General features: G+C 52.8%; 5 protein-coding genes across 5 annotated transcripts; 2 read left to right on the top strand and 3 right to left on the bottom strand.

Moving 5' to 3' along the window:
• Nucleotides 1-5,016: 5,016 nt before the first annotated feature.
• G6M90_00g014190 (uncharacterized protein) lies at nt 5,017-6,612 on the bottom strand (the record flags this gene model as incomplete). The annotated part of the gene is made up of 1 exon (XM_014693617.1): nt 5,017-6,612. One exon carries the CDS (start codon nt 6,610-6,612, stop codon nt 5,017-5,019), a length of 1,596 nt encoding a protein of 531 aa, XP_014549103.1.
• Nucleotides 6,613-7,539: 927 nt separating this feature from the next.
• On the top strand, nt 7,540-8,283 carry msp-4 (Pre-mRNA-splicing factor; the record flags this gene model as incomplete). The annotated part of the gene is made up of 1 exon (XM_014693618.1): nt 7,540-8,283. One exon carries the CDS (start codon nt 7,540-7,542, stop codon nt 8,281-8,283), a length of 744 nt encoding a protein of 247 aa, XP_014549104.1.
• Nucleotides 8,284-8,551: 268 nt separating this feature from the next.
• On the bottom strand, nt 8,552-9,486 carry G6M90_00g014170 (uncharacterized protein; the record flags this gene model as incomplete). Its single annotated transcript, XM_014693619.1, has 2 exons — nt 8,552-9,317; nt 9,380-9,486. 2 exons carry the CDS (start codon nt 9,484-9,486, stop codon nt 8,552-8,554), a joined length of 873 nt encoding a protein of 290 aa, XP_014549105.1.
• A 718-nt stretch (nt 9,487-10,204) lies between these two features.
• On the top strand, nt 10,205-11,108 carry YAF9 (Protein AF-9; the record flags this gene model as incomplete). The annotated part of the gene is made up of 2 exons (XM_014693620.1): nt 10,205-10,442; nt 10,519-11,108. The coding sequence occupies 2 exons, from the start codon at nt 10,205-10,207 to the stop codon at nt 11,106-11,108; spliced, it is 828 nt and encodes a 275-aa protein (XP_014549106.1).
• Nucleotides 11,109-12,371: 1,263 nt separating this feature from the next.
• On the bottom strand, nt 12,372-14,587 carry MDM34 (Mitochondrial distribution and morphology protein 34; the record flags this gene model as incomplete). Its single annotated transcript, XM_014693621.1, has 2 exons — nt 12,372-13,763; nt 14,321-14,587. 2 exons carry the CDS (start codon nt 14,585-14,587, stop codon nt 12,372-12,374), a joined length of 1,659 nt encoding a protein of 552 aa, XP_014549107.1.

Genomic DNA, 14,587 nt, shown 5'->3' with positions numbered 1-14,587 from the left:
GCATCGACGACATCAAACGAGAAGAAGTCGACACTCGATAAGGCGTCCTCCGTACTTTGAGTATACTCCGTACATACAGCACGCAATCCAGGACATTGGATGGTAAATTGTGTTTGTTGAAACGCCGCCGACGCCGCCCAGCAACAGAATGAGCCTCGCCTCACCTCTGTCAGCGCCAGGGCAGCACTTGACAACTTGCTCACTTACCCATGCCCTGCCAATGCCAGGCACCGACTATGGGGTGGAGAGCCCCCGGCGACCAGGTGGGGAGACAAGGAACCGAGGGCGTGCATCCAGAGGACAAAGACACGGGGGAGGCAAGGCAGATGGGGACATGGAGGGTAAAAAAAGACCACGCCTGCTAGAGATAGATCAACCCTGGCCGAAATGCGAGTCCCATGGTGCTTGCAAAAGACCAATATTGAAGGCGGCCAAGGGCCATTCACTCACTGCCCAGGTTGTCAGACGGTGGGTCTTTGGCTTGGGCCAATTTTCCTCCATGCCTTAATACGGAGCAAGAAGTAGTGCACTTGGTATATTAGGTACACACTACATGCAGCGTGCATAGTCGACCACAGAATGTAACTACTAACGCTGCGTCAGCGCCCTCCAGGCCGGCACATCCAATGTTGCGTGTTGTACGCAGTACCTCAGGATACGTACCTAGCTTGACATGCTGCTTCTTCTTCAGCCAGCCAGCCGGCCAGCCAGAGCCCAGTGCTCCAACTAGGGGTGGCCGGACAGGTACATCTGTCGATTGCCCTTGTCAGCTCATCAGCGGCCCAGTTAGCCATTGTGCATGAACATGTGTTGAGATTTGAAGCCCCAGTTGTCTTGCACAAAATGGTGAACCAAGCCGATTCTTCCTGAAGCAATGTCGGGTGCAATTTGTTGTTGTTCTGATACGACGGCGAGAGGGGCATTCATACTTACATACATGTACAGTGCAGGGCAAACATGGCCCAGCCGACATCTGGGGGCCCAGGTCGAATCATGCTCGGCAGTACGGAGTATCGCATGTACATATCGCCTGAGCTCAGACCACAATCACATACAGTGACATACCCCAACAATGTGGGAGAGATGGAGTCTGGTCGACATCGATGGGCTTGGACCAACGCTGGCGTTACACGTCGATCTATCACGGTCCGTTTCTGGCGGGGTGTCGCGCAGCCCTTGCAGGCGGGCGCTGGGCACTGCACTTGAGGGGGCCTTCAGAGACCATGGTGGATCTTGGTGCACACGCAGGGCGCTAGGCTCCCTGTGTTAGCATCCTGACATCCCCCATTTAGCGCCAGCCGAAAGCACCTCGTGGTCCGTCTACAGGCCTCTCGGCACCCCGGACGCCAGGCCAGTCGACCTCTGGACATCAATTGATGAATATGACCTCGACTAATCAGCTGCATCGACTGCATCAGCTGCATCGAGTGTGTGAGCGTCCAGCCATCGACACTGATGGGCCTCGTGAAATCCACTCCGCCCCCCTGCGGCACAGGCATCCCAAAGCCTTCACCGTCGCGATGCAATCAGCGTGGGCCGTCTTGGACTGTGGTATGGACGCCTTGTATGTATGTGTACGGAGTATGTGGGCCGAATGGCATAATTTACGCCGAGGATCGCCTGCTGCAGGCCCATGGCGTCCAGTGAGCAGGGCACGTTTTGCACGGCGTAGCTGCTTGACCGTCTGGTGTTTGACTGGCAAGAATTGTCACCAAGACGAAGAAGACTATTAGGCGTAAATAAAACCGGCAAATAACGACGGAAAAGGACGATGGGGAGTGGCGGGACGAGAGAGGAAAGAGGGCTTCACTGCCACCTACCTAGAGTATACATGTAGGTCGCCATGCCTCGGTCCTGGGATAGACTTGACAGATTCTCGCGGCTTGATGTATGTACCTGGATACTCCATACTTTACACAGTCGCCTGTGTCGTCATTCACTCCGTTTCTGTCGCCAAGCTCTGGTCGCGATACGGAGTATACTCGCCTGTCCTTCTGAAGGCTCCATTCTTGCGCTGTATCACGCAAGACTGATGCAAGCACGGTGGGCTTTGTGCAGAGCCGAAGCTTTCGAGGCCTGCCACCTCTGCCAAATTGCCTTTACTCTACATGCTACATGCTGGTTGACATGTTACATGGCACGATGCGCAAGTCCCGAGGCATCGCATTGAGCACTGGCATGAGCAAGTATCCCGTACATGTGTCGACGTGCCCGGAATTGAGGAATTAATGGGACATCAAGCTCCCACCTTGTCCGTTTTTGAAACGGAGAGCTGTGCAAATCACCAATCACAAACGTCATGCAGTCAAGTACCTGAGTACTTAAGTACTTGACACAGTCCCGAGGTACCGGACCCGTAGTTTTTATGTGAGCGAGGTACATGCAATGCACCCGGGTGGCCTGATTCTGTTTCTGTCACCCATCCATCCATCCCGATCTATCCGACAATGGAAACGGAAGATTGATTCCAGAAAGGATAAACCAAGACCGCCGTCGAGGGTAGTACGCCGTCCTCTGGCGTGTATGGAGTACGGAGTACCTGCCTGGCATTGATGGTGGCCACTTCAGAATACTTGTCGTCACCGTTCAAGGCTGTGCTATAAGCCTATAACCCCAAAGGCCTCTTGTGTCCCATTGCCCACCTAGCATTGACTGGAACACGCGTCTCGGCAATTTACTTTCTGTCCCGGAAATATCAAACGCTAAAACGCTTAGACTTTAATGCGTAGAAAGGCTTTTTTCACCTCGGTACACGCCCGTGTCCGGATGCAGGCGCTAAGAAGCAGAAAACGGTGTTTTTTTTTCGGACAGACAAATCGACGCAACCTTGCTTGGCCTCTCTTCTTTTCAACGCGGGTTTAAACTGAGCCAATAAATAAAATAAAATAAAATAAAATAAAATAAAATACAACTCCACAGCGGCTCGGATGATGGGCCCTGCTCATCTTGTAGCTTGCCTCCATCGGCCATAAAATAAATGCCCGTCTCCCGCCTCACCGTAGAAGTCAGCAAGGTTGGTCGTTTCATGGGCTCCTCTGTTGCTCAACCAGTCACAGGTCCATCCAGGTTGCACGCGGTTGTTGCGGCCCACAGGCACCAGACTGACTGACCCTTGTGCTGGTTATGCCAACTCCTCGCGTCTAGCTTTTATCAATCTGATGGCCTTAGCGTTGGGCACTCGCGTCATCTAGCGCCTGCGCTCCCTTTGGCGCACTTATTAACCAGTCGCCTGTCTCACCCCGTTCAACGTTGCCCAACTACGGAGCACCCTTGCGAAAAACTAGTAAATGGAAAAATTTTTCTTCTCCTTCTTCGTCTTCTTGAAGCCATTCTCATTTGCCTCCCTTTGCCTCCAGGTGAAATCGTTGGATGTTGCACGTCTCCCCCGCAGTTCAAGCTAGTGCAACCATTACAACGTCTCGATCACTCCTGCCTCAAACAGGGCTCAGCTCTGGCGAGGGATCCGTTGCAAGCCAAGCTTGGCACTTGGTGGACATGAACATCTCCAGACTTGCCTTGCTCCAAAGCCTGGCTCCAAGACCAACGGCGTACTGAACACGGTTGACTCCATCTGCATGTTCAGGCGTGCCGAGCATCTTGTTTCGCAACTCTCGCCGTCGCCTAAATCGGCATCGTACAATATGCGTATCATGATGAATGGCACAGACGTTGCACCTAGAATGGCAATCCGGCTCGACTGCACCCTGCAGGCCATGACTTATGACCTACAGCCAACACAGCCAACACACCCGCCATCCATTGCATTAGACAAGCGCCTAGAACGTCCAGAACACTGAACCTTTGGAAACCTTTGGATGATTACCTGGGTACCCTTGCCAGAAAAATACCCGACTTCCTCAGCGCCAGCGAGGCCTGCGGAACCCGTAAACTTGGAAGCTGCAGAATTGACCCAAACCTAGTTTACGCCGCCTCGGTTGACCATGCGTATCCATAATTCAGCCATGGACAAACGAGCGTCAAACCTCACCTGAACTCGAACTTGACTATCAACCGATCCCCCCTCGCAGAGAGAGCCGGACTAGGTCCGAAGTTGTAAAGAAGCCCATGGACCGACTCTGTTTGAGGGCTCGGATTATGGTCCGCGATCCAGCGCATTGGACCCTCTCAAACGTAACAGTTTGTTCGTGAAAAATGGATAGACGCGGCACAGCTCACAAAACGACCTCTGTTGCCTGTCGGTTGGACCGCGAAACCCCCCCAACTTGGAAGCGAGACATGTCTAGTTCAGGACATCTGCCGACTTGCTGAAACATTACGACGACAAAACACAGAAATGCAGCTATAGCCTATAGGCCTGCTCATCGCGTAGGGCACGGCACTTGAGTAACAAATTTCCGACACATCTAGTGAATGCCGCTTGCGTTGCCTGACCATGGATGGCTATCATTGGTGCAAACTAACCAGACAGCCGTGGGGGTTTGAATGCATGTACAATACCGAGAGGTGGATTCGGCTCACGGATGAGCTACCTGCCCGATTGTGACCCAGAAATAAACAAACGTCTGGTCATATGGATGAAGAGAATCGAGAGCTCTCGTTACGAGCCGATACCGGGAATCGTATATGCGGCAAGTCTCCGATCCGAGCCGCCAACTCCTTGTAGACTCTGAGTTCGACGCCGCGGTAACTCTAACTCGAGCCCTGACTAGTAGAATCTCACTTCGCCTGACCAAACGGAGAATAAAATCTGGCTCATGGCTTAACACATGCACAGTATAACGAATATCAGACCCAGGAGACAAAACTGATACGCCACAATGTACAAATCTTGGCTTCCGGCGCGATATCTACATGTCTAGTACCATTACAGAGAGCCATTTCCAACCTCACCCCGTCCTTCCCACTCGCTTACGACGCAAATGCCGGCATCTGACGCCGGGAATGCACGTCAACATGTATGTAAATCACGAGCCTGGCTACTCTCCTCTTCGAGATGGGGCTTTTTGCAATGCAACCCCTTCCGTCCCGCCATTTAGGCTCAATTCTTGGCAAAGCCTACAATGCTCCAAATCCCTTGATACAATCGGCGAGAGGCAGGTCCAAAATAGCCCGACACGCTGCAACATTGACATTTGCTTGCCCAGCCATGTTACTGGAGATGCGTGCTCGCCAAGCAGCAGTATCCTGCATCCCAATGGCGTGATAATCTAGCGCGGCGCACGCAGCGAGGCTAGAATCCGGTGTGTACTCGCCATCAGAGCCGGGCATGACACGGACTGCCTGTTTCAGGGCGTTGCAAAAGCCGAGCACGACGGCCTCGTCTCTTGAAACAGAAGAGGGCAGCTCTCGCCATTCCCGCCACAGTGTTCGTGCTGCGCCAAGCTGTCCCAGCAGTGCAATGTAGGCAGAGTATGCGCGCCTGGCCGTGCTTGAGCTGTCCCCCTCGAGGAAAGTCGTACCAAATGTCCTGAAAGAGTCTTTGGCCATCGTGTCATTTTCGTCGATGCCTGTAAGTAATTGGAACAGAAGCTGGCGTTGCTCAATGGTCTGCAGGTTCACGGGGCGTTTGCTCCTCAGTGTTCTCTGCAAAGAGGTGAGTGCTGACAATACATCTTTCATGAGCAGCTTGCCGTTGCTGCAGGTGTGGTGGCTGCGATAGAGCCAGACTGGTAACGCTTCTAGGGAACCAATCTCTGCAGAAAGCTTCAACGCCAGCCCGCACAAGATGGGCCCTAGCTGCGCATCGAGGGAAGAAAGTCGCTCAGAGAGGTTTCCGAGGAATGTGAGCGCCTGGAGATACAAATCTCGATCGCGCGGATCTTGACTCAAGATGTAGGCGCATGTAGAGCGTATCTGGTGAGGCAGACTTATTGCCGGCTTAGTCTCATTCTGGAAGCTGTTTATGCTGGTGCCGGCCGAGAGTGCCTGGAAGACCAGTCTACGCGCGCCCAGAATAGTCGTTTGGGTTTGAAGAGCTCGTTTGAGTTGTTCTGGTGAGGGCGCTGTTCGTCTGTGATATGGGGATGACTGGGTGAGGCTGTTGTAGCGGAGGGTCATCCAGCGAAGGAGGAGCTGGTCCTCGTTGACGGCGTGCTGAGGTATGCCGTTTTCCAGGAGGAGCTTTTCGATGATTCCCGAGTTTCTGGACGGTGTTGGTGCGCTGCTTGATCCAGATATCACGTCTGCCGGTGTTAATTCCCGAGCCGATTTCCTCTGGGGGCCAGGACCTCCATGAAGCGCAGCGGAGACGATATCGTGCGAAGTAATGCGCCAAAGATTGGTGGGCTGTGACATGATCTCGCGTGCTTTCCCCCGTGATTCGTAAAGTTGTTCTTCGAACGCCCTTGATCGAGTCTGCACTGCCCTTCGTCTGGGCACTTCTGCCCATCTGGCCGTCATTAGCTTCTCATCAGTGTCCTCAACGGACCGCACGTGCCGTGTGCCCTCTGCATCGAGATCCAGCAGTAAATTCGGCATTTCAAAGAATTTATACTCCTTTTCCGGATCAAGGTTATGCGCAAGCCCCTTCTTCACTAGGGTGTAGTAGATCTCATTGTTCTTGCCAATTTTTTTCACAAAAGTTTTGGGTCGGAGTAAGTGTGGTGCCACGCTGAGGTCGGCTTGGAAGAGCCGCGCTGCTGAGCGTATCATCTTTTTTGGTGCGTGGAGTTGGTGTTGCTCATGGGCTGGATGCCATATGGTTCGGGGGGATGGGATGCTTCGGCTTGAAGCTCGAACGTGGCATCTCGCTGTGCTCGAGGTTGCTCGGAGTGAGGTCGTGGGATGACATGATTTTGACACGCCACCCCACACGGGATCGAACATCAATTGAAGACCTGGGGTTCCGCCAGGGGATCCTCAGGGGATGCCAACCCCAAGATCTAGTGGATCCGCCCCTGGAGACTCTCGCGTAGAGCACTAGTAGCGAGGCGCCGTTCACAGATGTTGTCTGGTCTTGTCTGGTCAATCCGGTGCATCTCAAAGGTCAACTGGTTGGTTGACTTTTTGGCGCTCGATTACACAGGCCCGGTGTTTATGCTTCACGCCATGAGATTACTCCCATTGTATGTAAGAGGGTTTAGATATAAACTCAACTAAGTAGATTGAAATTAGAGCTCGCCCAGAGACCCTGAAGTCGCGTCGAATGCAACCAAGCAGCACTATAATTTATGTTGCGACAAAGCATAACTTAATTGCATCTTCATTTACAGGCTAGTATTTCTGGGCTCCAATGTCGTGACTCGTCAGTGCATTTTGCAGCGGATACTGCAAGTTTAGACTTTCAGCACGTGAAAAATGGGACTTGAAGCCTAAAATGGTATAGCGGGCATTAGTACTTGTCAGTGCTCCCCTCCAGAAATGTCAGGGCAATTCTGTCATCCTATCCACTGTTGTGTCCTCTTTCTACACTCACCCTGAAGCCAGCATCAGCGAGCACCTTCTCTGCGCATAGTCTCTACTCAAACAGCACCCAGAAAAAAAAAAAGCGTTAATTCCTACAACATCTTCTCGAGCACCGTTACACACACGCAAACACGCACATCTTCAAACAACCGTCTACACGAACCAGGTCTCGAGATGGCGCCAGCTGAAGATCGCATGGCCCGCTTCAAGGCCCTCCAGGCGCGAGCAAAAACGTCCTCCGCAACAAACCGCGACGAAGCTACAAAGGAATCCCAGAGACTGGGCACAGATCAGAGCCAACTCACAGCCCTGAAGCGCAAGCAGGACATCGCAGCGCACAAGCTTGTCAAGGCGGAGATCGAAGAATCCGGCAAAGATTTTGAGCGCAAGCGGGCGTGGGACTGGACGGTTGACGAGAGCGAGAAGTGGGACAAGCGAATGAAGAAAAAGGCTGCGCATCGTGACAACAACGCCTTTAGCGACCCCCAACAGGAGAGCAACAAGATTTACAAGCGTCAGCTCAAGAACATCACTCCCGACATGGAGCAATATGAAAAGCAGAAGATGGCAGCAATTGAAAAGGCAGCCGCTTCAGGGGGTTTGGAAATTGTCGAGACCGAAGATGGCGAGCTCATTGCCGTCGACAAAGACGGGTCATTATATTCCACAGCCGACACGGCTACCCTCACGCAGAACAAGCCCGATAAGGCGGCGGTGGACCGCCTGGTTGCCGATCTGCGACGGGCCGAAGAGCAGAGACTCAAGAAGAGAAAGGAGCGCATGGCCAAGAATGGCGACGACGGAGATGTCACATACATCAACGAGAAGAACAAGCAGTTCAACCAGAAACTGGCAAGGTTCTACGACAAGTACACTGCCGATATCCGGGACAGCTTCGAGAGAGGCACCATGATTTGAATGAGGCGGAGGGTGCAGGCAGGACTGCAAGAATGTCGTTTGACATGGTTGCGAGACAGACAATCATGGCACGACGTCACGATTCTGTTGTGGGTACGATGCATTCGGGGGGCTATGAGTGATTGGTTATGAGAAGCGCAAGTCATGACGGAGTTTATAAAGATGGGTTAAAGCAATGGTTTTTCTAATACCCGGTGCATATTGTGGCGTTGGATTTTTATTGTACAGTCTAAAGAGCTTCACCTTGTGCATTTTTGGGCACACAATCTTACAACATAGTCTTCCGCCATCCCTTATTCGCTAGCTCCTCAATCTGAGGAACCTCGACGGGTCCCTTGACTGTCTCGTCACTGAGTGCCTCCACGACCGCCTCTGCAACCGTGTCAACCTGGAGCGGTTTTGTGCCAGCAGCGCCCATGAAATCTTTCAAGTAATTTCCCGTCATTCTCGTGAACAGTGTGCCTGCGCCAGCCATGGCAGCCATACCCATGGTGATCTTGCGCGAGCTGTCATACATGAATGGCGGCCGCACAAAGACACCACGCATCTCGGGGAAATTCGTCGCAATGGCAACTTCGGCCTGTCTCTTGGTGGAGATGTACCGCGGGGGCATGATGGGCGCACCTCCAGCGGCGGAAATGAAGCAAAAGGCGCTGGCCTTTTCCGCCGCGGCATGCTTGGCCAGGGCGACGGCACTATCGCGGTTCATGACCTCGTAGGAGAACTGGTCGGTGGGATTAGGCGGCTTGATGTCCTCGCCGGCCTTTTTATCCAGCGGGTTGGTGCCACGCTCACGGACTGGGGAGAACATCTTTTGCAGGCCGGTGAGCGGCGACTCCTTCCCGGAGACGATGCCCTTGTAGTCTGCCTCGAGGAGGATGCCCATGCTGTGTACGACATAGTCTGCGCCCTTGAGCAGCGGCGCGTACGTCACGGGGCGGAGGATGTCGCCGCGTTCCCACGAGACCTTGTGTGACCAGGATGGTGGGAGAGGCGACGAGGTGACCGAGTCCCATTTTGGCTCGCCTGATCGACTGAAAGGAAGGGAAGGGCATGTCAATGAACGGAAGCTTAGGGGGAAGGGGGGCCGATTTACCTTATTGATGTGACTTCCCATCCTCGGGCGACGGCGTACTTGCAGATACGGGAACCTAGGAAGCCGCTTCCGCCGCAGACGACGAGCCTCGTTGCTGCGGCCGCCATGGTTTGATGAGGGACGCTTCGGCTGTCGGAGCTGTGTTCGGGGAGCTTGGATGGATTCTTGTGTTCACTTTGGGGGGATGTCGAGCTTGCTGGCAGCTGGATCACACCTTGTTGAGTGAATTGGGAGAAGAAAGGAAACGATTGAGCCGGGTGAAGCTATGGTTTGGATGAAAAGCTTCAGGATTCGAGGATGGCGCTTGGTATAAAAAGTCATGAGATCATACGTTGACGCCCCAGCTTGTGCAGGGATGACTGGGAGCTTTGCCCTGGGGTCCAGTTTGGGGTCCAGTTCGCAGAGTGACACACATGCCATGCAAGTTTAACGCGCAGCAGGTTGATGCGTAATTCACAAAATCAATGGCCTGAAATTTTTCTTAATACCTTATCAGTGAAATGAAGGATTTGAACATCAGTTTGATTTGACAGCGGACGATTACTGCGTATTGTGTTAAGCTGGAGTATTATTCCCAGCCATGGGCGTCCTGTGCCACTGTGGCGACGGGATTGGCTGGATGCCATAGACTAATATTAGCTCACAAGGCTGACAGACTCCATCAGGCAATGTTTATTCCTTAATTTTTTTTTATCTGCCCGTCGCAACTTAAACATTCCGCACCACCACCATAAGGCGCATCAAGTCTGACGGCCGAAGCACATCCATCATCAATTGAACCGTCGATTGCTCTGTGCTTGCCAATTTTCTCCGCCGCCCGCCACCATGGCCCCTTCGAATCAGCTCGGTAAACGCGTCAAGTTGACGCAGGTGAGACGGCCTTTTATCGTCGGCACCACTGCCATTCCCTTCTCCGAGACAAACCCCAAGCCGCCCGGCACGCCAGACAACCATACGCATTCATGGCAGGTGTTTGTGAAAGGCCTGGAAGACACAGATATCACGTACTGGCTACGCCGAGTTCAGTTCAAGCTGCACGAATCTATTCCCAACTACGTGCGGAGTACGGTTTGCCCACCTGTGGTTGCCAAAGAAGACCTAGCCCTCCATGGAAGTAGACGCTAACCAACCCAACCCAGTGATCGAGGGTGAGCAGGGGAAGCCCTTTGTAGTCAACGAGACAGGATGGGGTGAATTCGACATCACCATCAAGCTGTACTACGTCAACGACTCAGGCGAGAAACCCCAGACCATGTACCACTATCTCCGTCTCCATCCATTCGGCCGGACCGAAGAGGAGAAGCAGTCAATGGTGACCAAGAATGGAGAGGTTCGGTCCTGGAGCTACGAGGAGCAGCTTTTCAACGAACCATACGAAGCATTCTACCAAATCCTGACATCTGGGGCCGTGCCCAAAGGCTGGAAGCCATCTGGAGCATCTGGCAAGGGAAAGGGAAAGGGCAAAAACCGTGCACCACCGCCGCTACCGGCCCCCGACAGCGGCGAGGTGTGGGAGCATACAGCCATGATCCCGAACCACAACCGGCCTGGACAACCGTTTAGTCGCGAGACTGAAGCCGCCGAGGTACGAAAGCTTAAGGAGGCGCAGACCAAGACGGAGGAAATGGCCGCGCAAATCCTGTCGGAGCTCAAGGCCAAGGAAGAACTGCTGGCTAAGCTCAAGGCTGAGAATCAGGCGGCGGCGGCGGCGGCGGCGAAACCTGCCTAGAGGGCAAGGGACAGACGCTGGCTAAACGCCGATGAACTTCAGTGCGCGAAACCCAGCAAGACATGCCGTCGATGCCTGCCGAGGGAACACGGAACAGATATTTCGGGCTCAAAAACACCCAAAGATGTCTGAGCCTTCCAAAAAAGTGAATCTCGCTCGGAAACGCGTTGATCCGAGACCTACATCACACGATTCCATTGTCTTGATAACGAGTCACATCCTGTGGGTAGATGCTATCTCATCGTTCGATGGAGATGTTTTTCCAAGCCCACCAAGAGATACATCCAGGGTCGACGGTATCCACACAGCGCCAAATCTCAGTCGTATATTCACGAATGCTGTGGGAGAGAACTAGGCGCACCGGATAAAGGATGTAAGAACTATCCCGGGAGCCCATTCAATATGTAAGGATGGACAGAATAAGGTCCGCGCAGCAAGAATAACAACACCACGACGTGGGAGTTATCGTCCTTGCTCTGTCCGCATTGCTTAATATGCAGAATGTATAGACGATACAGGGAGTTCAGAAATGATCTCTGCAACCTCTAGTAATCGAGACGACGCAGGCACATGTAGATGGAATACACTGGCGATTAGATCGCAAATGGCCACAGTTAGGCCCATTAACAACTTTGGTAGACATTCACAAGAATGCACGCCAGATGGCCCATATTAATAGTTGATAGTATCAAGATTGGAGTCTTTGTCTTGGTATCACATCACCACGACCCGAGCGTCCCCCTCTCTGCCATTGTAAATCCTACACCAACTCCAAATATCATCCCTTTATATCTCCATTTCCGCTCACAACGAATCCCATCCCATTTTATTACCCGCCCCAGCCCAAAAAAATTCGATCGAAACACAACCCTTTAACCCGCCTGTCCACCTGGGACAGCGTGTCATTTCGATCCAGAGAAGATGGGGGAGATTCAACGAATATTCCCAACCCTCTCCTTTCATCTGATTCCTCCACGGGTATAAGAATCCAAAAAAAAGGGGGGAAATAGTATAAAAAATGACGGCTTAAATCATGGAACCAATAATATTACAACGCTCAGAAACGCTCATGGTATATGTAAATTTCGATGGTGTTGTGTTTTCCGAAAGAATAAAGGCGCAAGGGAAAGTGCTCCCCAAACACCTGTACATTGGAAAGTGCTGGGAGATTGTAAATGAGAGTAAGAGACGCTAGTCTCAGCGAAAAACGCAACCATGTACAAGTATACTTCATGCATGCCGCATTATCTGGTTTGGGTTGGCTTAGTGAGTTGCAGCCTCATAGGCAGGAGGGGGAGCACTCTCCCCTTCTTCCCAAATGCCTTGATGGCGGTTCTTCTCGTCGTATACACGGCGGGCGATTTCGCCGGCCATCTTCATAATCCATGCCTGTTCGAGGATGACAGATGACGTGTCGGACGAGTTGCTTGCTTGAGATTGTTGGTCGCGGATAGGGTTGCCATTCTTGTCGAAAGGGGCTTTTTCGGTAATCATGCCATAAGTATTGATGAGAGACTCGGGGGTTTTTACCTCTTCCTGGGTCGAGGCCATTTGTTCGAGTTTCTTCTTGTATATGTCGGACATGAGGGCCTGGCGGATGGGTAGGACGTGCTCACTGTGAGCAGGCCTGAAGCGAACCTTGCCAGTAGGCACTCCTTCGACCCTTGCTCCATCGGATGCGGGCTCCTCGGGGATGGAGGTCGACATGACAGGTTCTGATGATGGGACGTTGACTGAGGCGGTTTCGGAAACGTCCTCTGATGAAGTGACATCAGAGGAGCCGGCTTCCGACTTGGCTCGTCGAAGGTTGACGACTCTGGTCTTCTTCTTTCGACCAGGTCTTGACCGGTGGTTGGCACCGTGGGCGACGCCGTTGGCGGCAGAATTCAAGCCCACGAAGGATGGTCTCGATGGCAAGTATCCATGAGCTGTGCTTCCTGAATCGGAGAATGTATAGGTGGTGCTGCCTCCAGTGGGGAATGATGAAGTCCTGGCGAGACTCGGAGTGGCAAAAGGAGGGCTGGCAGCTTCGGAACGGTCACCAAAACCAGACCAGGCGCGGAAAACGACCTCATTGATGCCTGGGGTAAAGAGGGACAGCGTTCGATGTGAATCCGTCAATGCGGCTAGACGAAGCAAGTTCTTTTGCGAGAACAAGTATGGCACCTCACCACCGCCGTTCAAAGTGAGCTCCGAAACGGTATTGTAATCCAAAAGATTCCCATTCGCATCGACGGGGTCCAGGGGCGGACTTGCAAACGGGTCGGCGCCCTTTACATCAGCGTCTTCCGTTGGTGTCTCGGTGCCCTTGTTGGCCTGGTCAGGGCACCACAGCTGCAGAGAGAGTCTGTGGATGATGGCGGGAAGCTCGTCCATCATTAGGTTGCGGAGCTGCTGCTCGATTGTGCGTTGCAAGTAATCGCGAACGAATTGTATGGAATCAAAGGTCGACGAGACCTTGAGAGACTCGAGCGGGTCATTTCGGAACACCAAGGTCAGGCCCTTTTGCTTGGAGAAGACCAGAATGATGAAAGCGGAGAGTTGGATGTCCGACAAGGTAATTGAGAGGGGAATAGTAAGACCCGAAGCGGCTGCCAGAGGCTGAGGCGAGGTGAAGGACGGTTTGGAAAAGAGGTAGGTGTTTAATGGATTCGCCTATAATTAGAAGCTCGTTCGTTAGCAGAGCAATCTATCGACTGGGATGGACCCCTGATACGGGGCACCTGGTCATTCGTGGTCATTTCCTTGCATTACGCGACGCCCCCGACCAGAGCGTGTTGCGCATAAATGTTTGTAAGGGTTAATTTCAATTGGGGGGATAGTCGCGCACACGTCTCGAGGACGTTGCGGCGACGTCCAAGCGCGATGTTTGTTGTGAGAGACAAGAATATGCTGCGAAGCTGGATGCAGAAACCGGGGCGCAGATGCTGTGACAGCTTTGTCCGGCGCGGCCAAAAGACTTTTTGGAGCTTGGGGCTCACACGAAACGGCGTGAATCAGGGGTACAAAACCGTTTTACACTGGTAAACAAAACGGCTCTTGTATTGCAGCAACAGCGATCAATAGATGTCGTCGCTTTTGTCATTGTTTTGTGACGATGATGCATGGTCTTGCGTGGGGGAACGGAAGGCAGCCGGGCATTCTCGGAGGCATAAAAAAAAAGTCGGGAAAAAAAGAAACCAAACGGCGCGAAACAAAGTGATTCGACGTACTTGAACCCGTGTCTTCAAAGTCAGGAAAGCATCGCCGGAATAGCACATTTTGAATATGCCGCGAAATCGGTCTTCGGCGAGGTCGCCAATCTCGAGAATCTCCAGGTCGGGCGGCACAGTGCCCAAGTTAAACTCGCTCACGAGGATATCGTCGACGATGATGGGCGGCTTGGGGGATTTGTTCAGGGCCGTTGTGAGCAAATCACGGGCTCGACGGTAGAATTCAGCGTCCGCAGTAAGCGGCGACCAGTTGAAGTTGAAGGCCAT

The sequence above is a fragment of the Metarhizium brunneum genome, chromosome 1 (assembly GCF_013426205.1).
Source record: "Metarhizium brunneum chromosome 1, complete sequence".
In the NCBI taxonomy this organism is placed as follows: domain Eukaryota; kingdom Fungi; phylum Ascomycota; class Sordariomycetes; order Hypocreales; family Clavicipitaceae; genus Metarhizium; species Metarhizium brunneum.
Note: the sequence above shows the minus strand (reverse complement) of the source record. Positions and strands in the feature narration are given on the sequence as shown.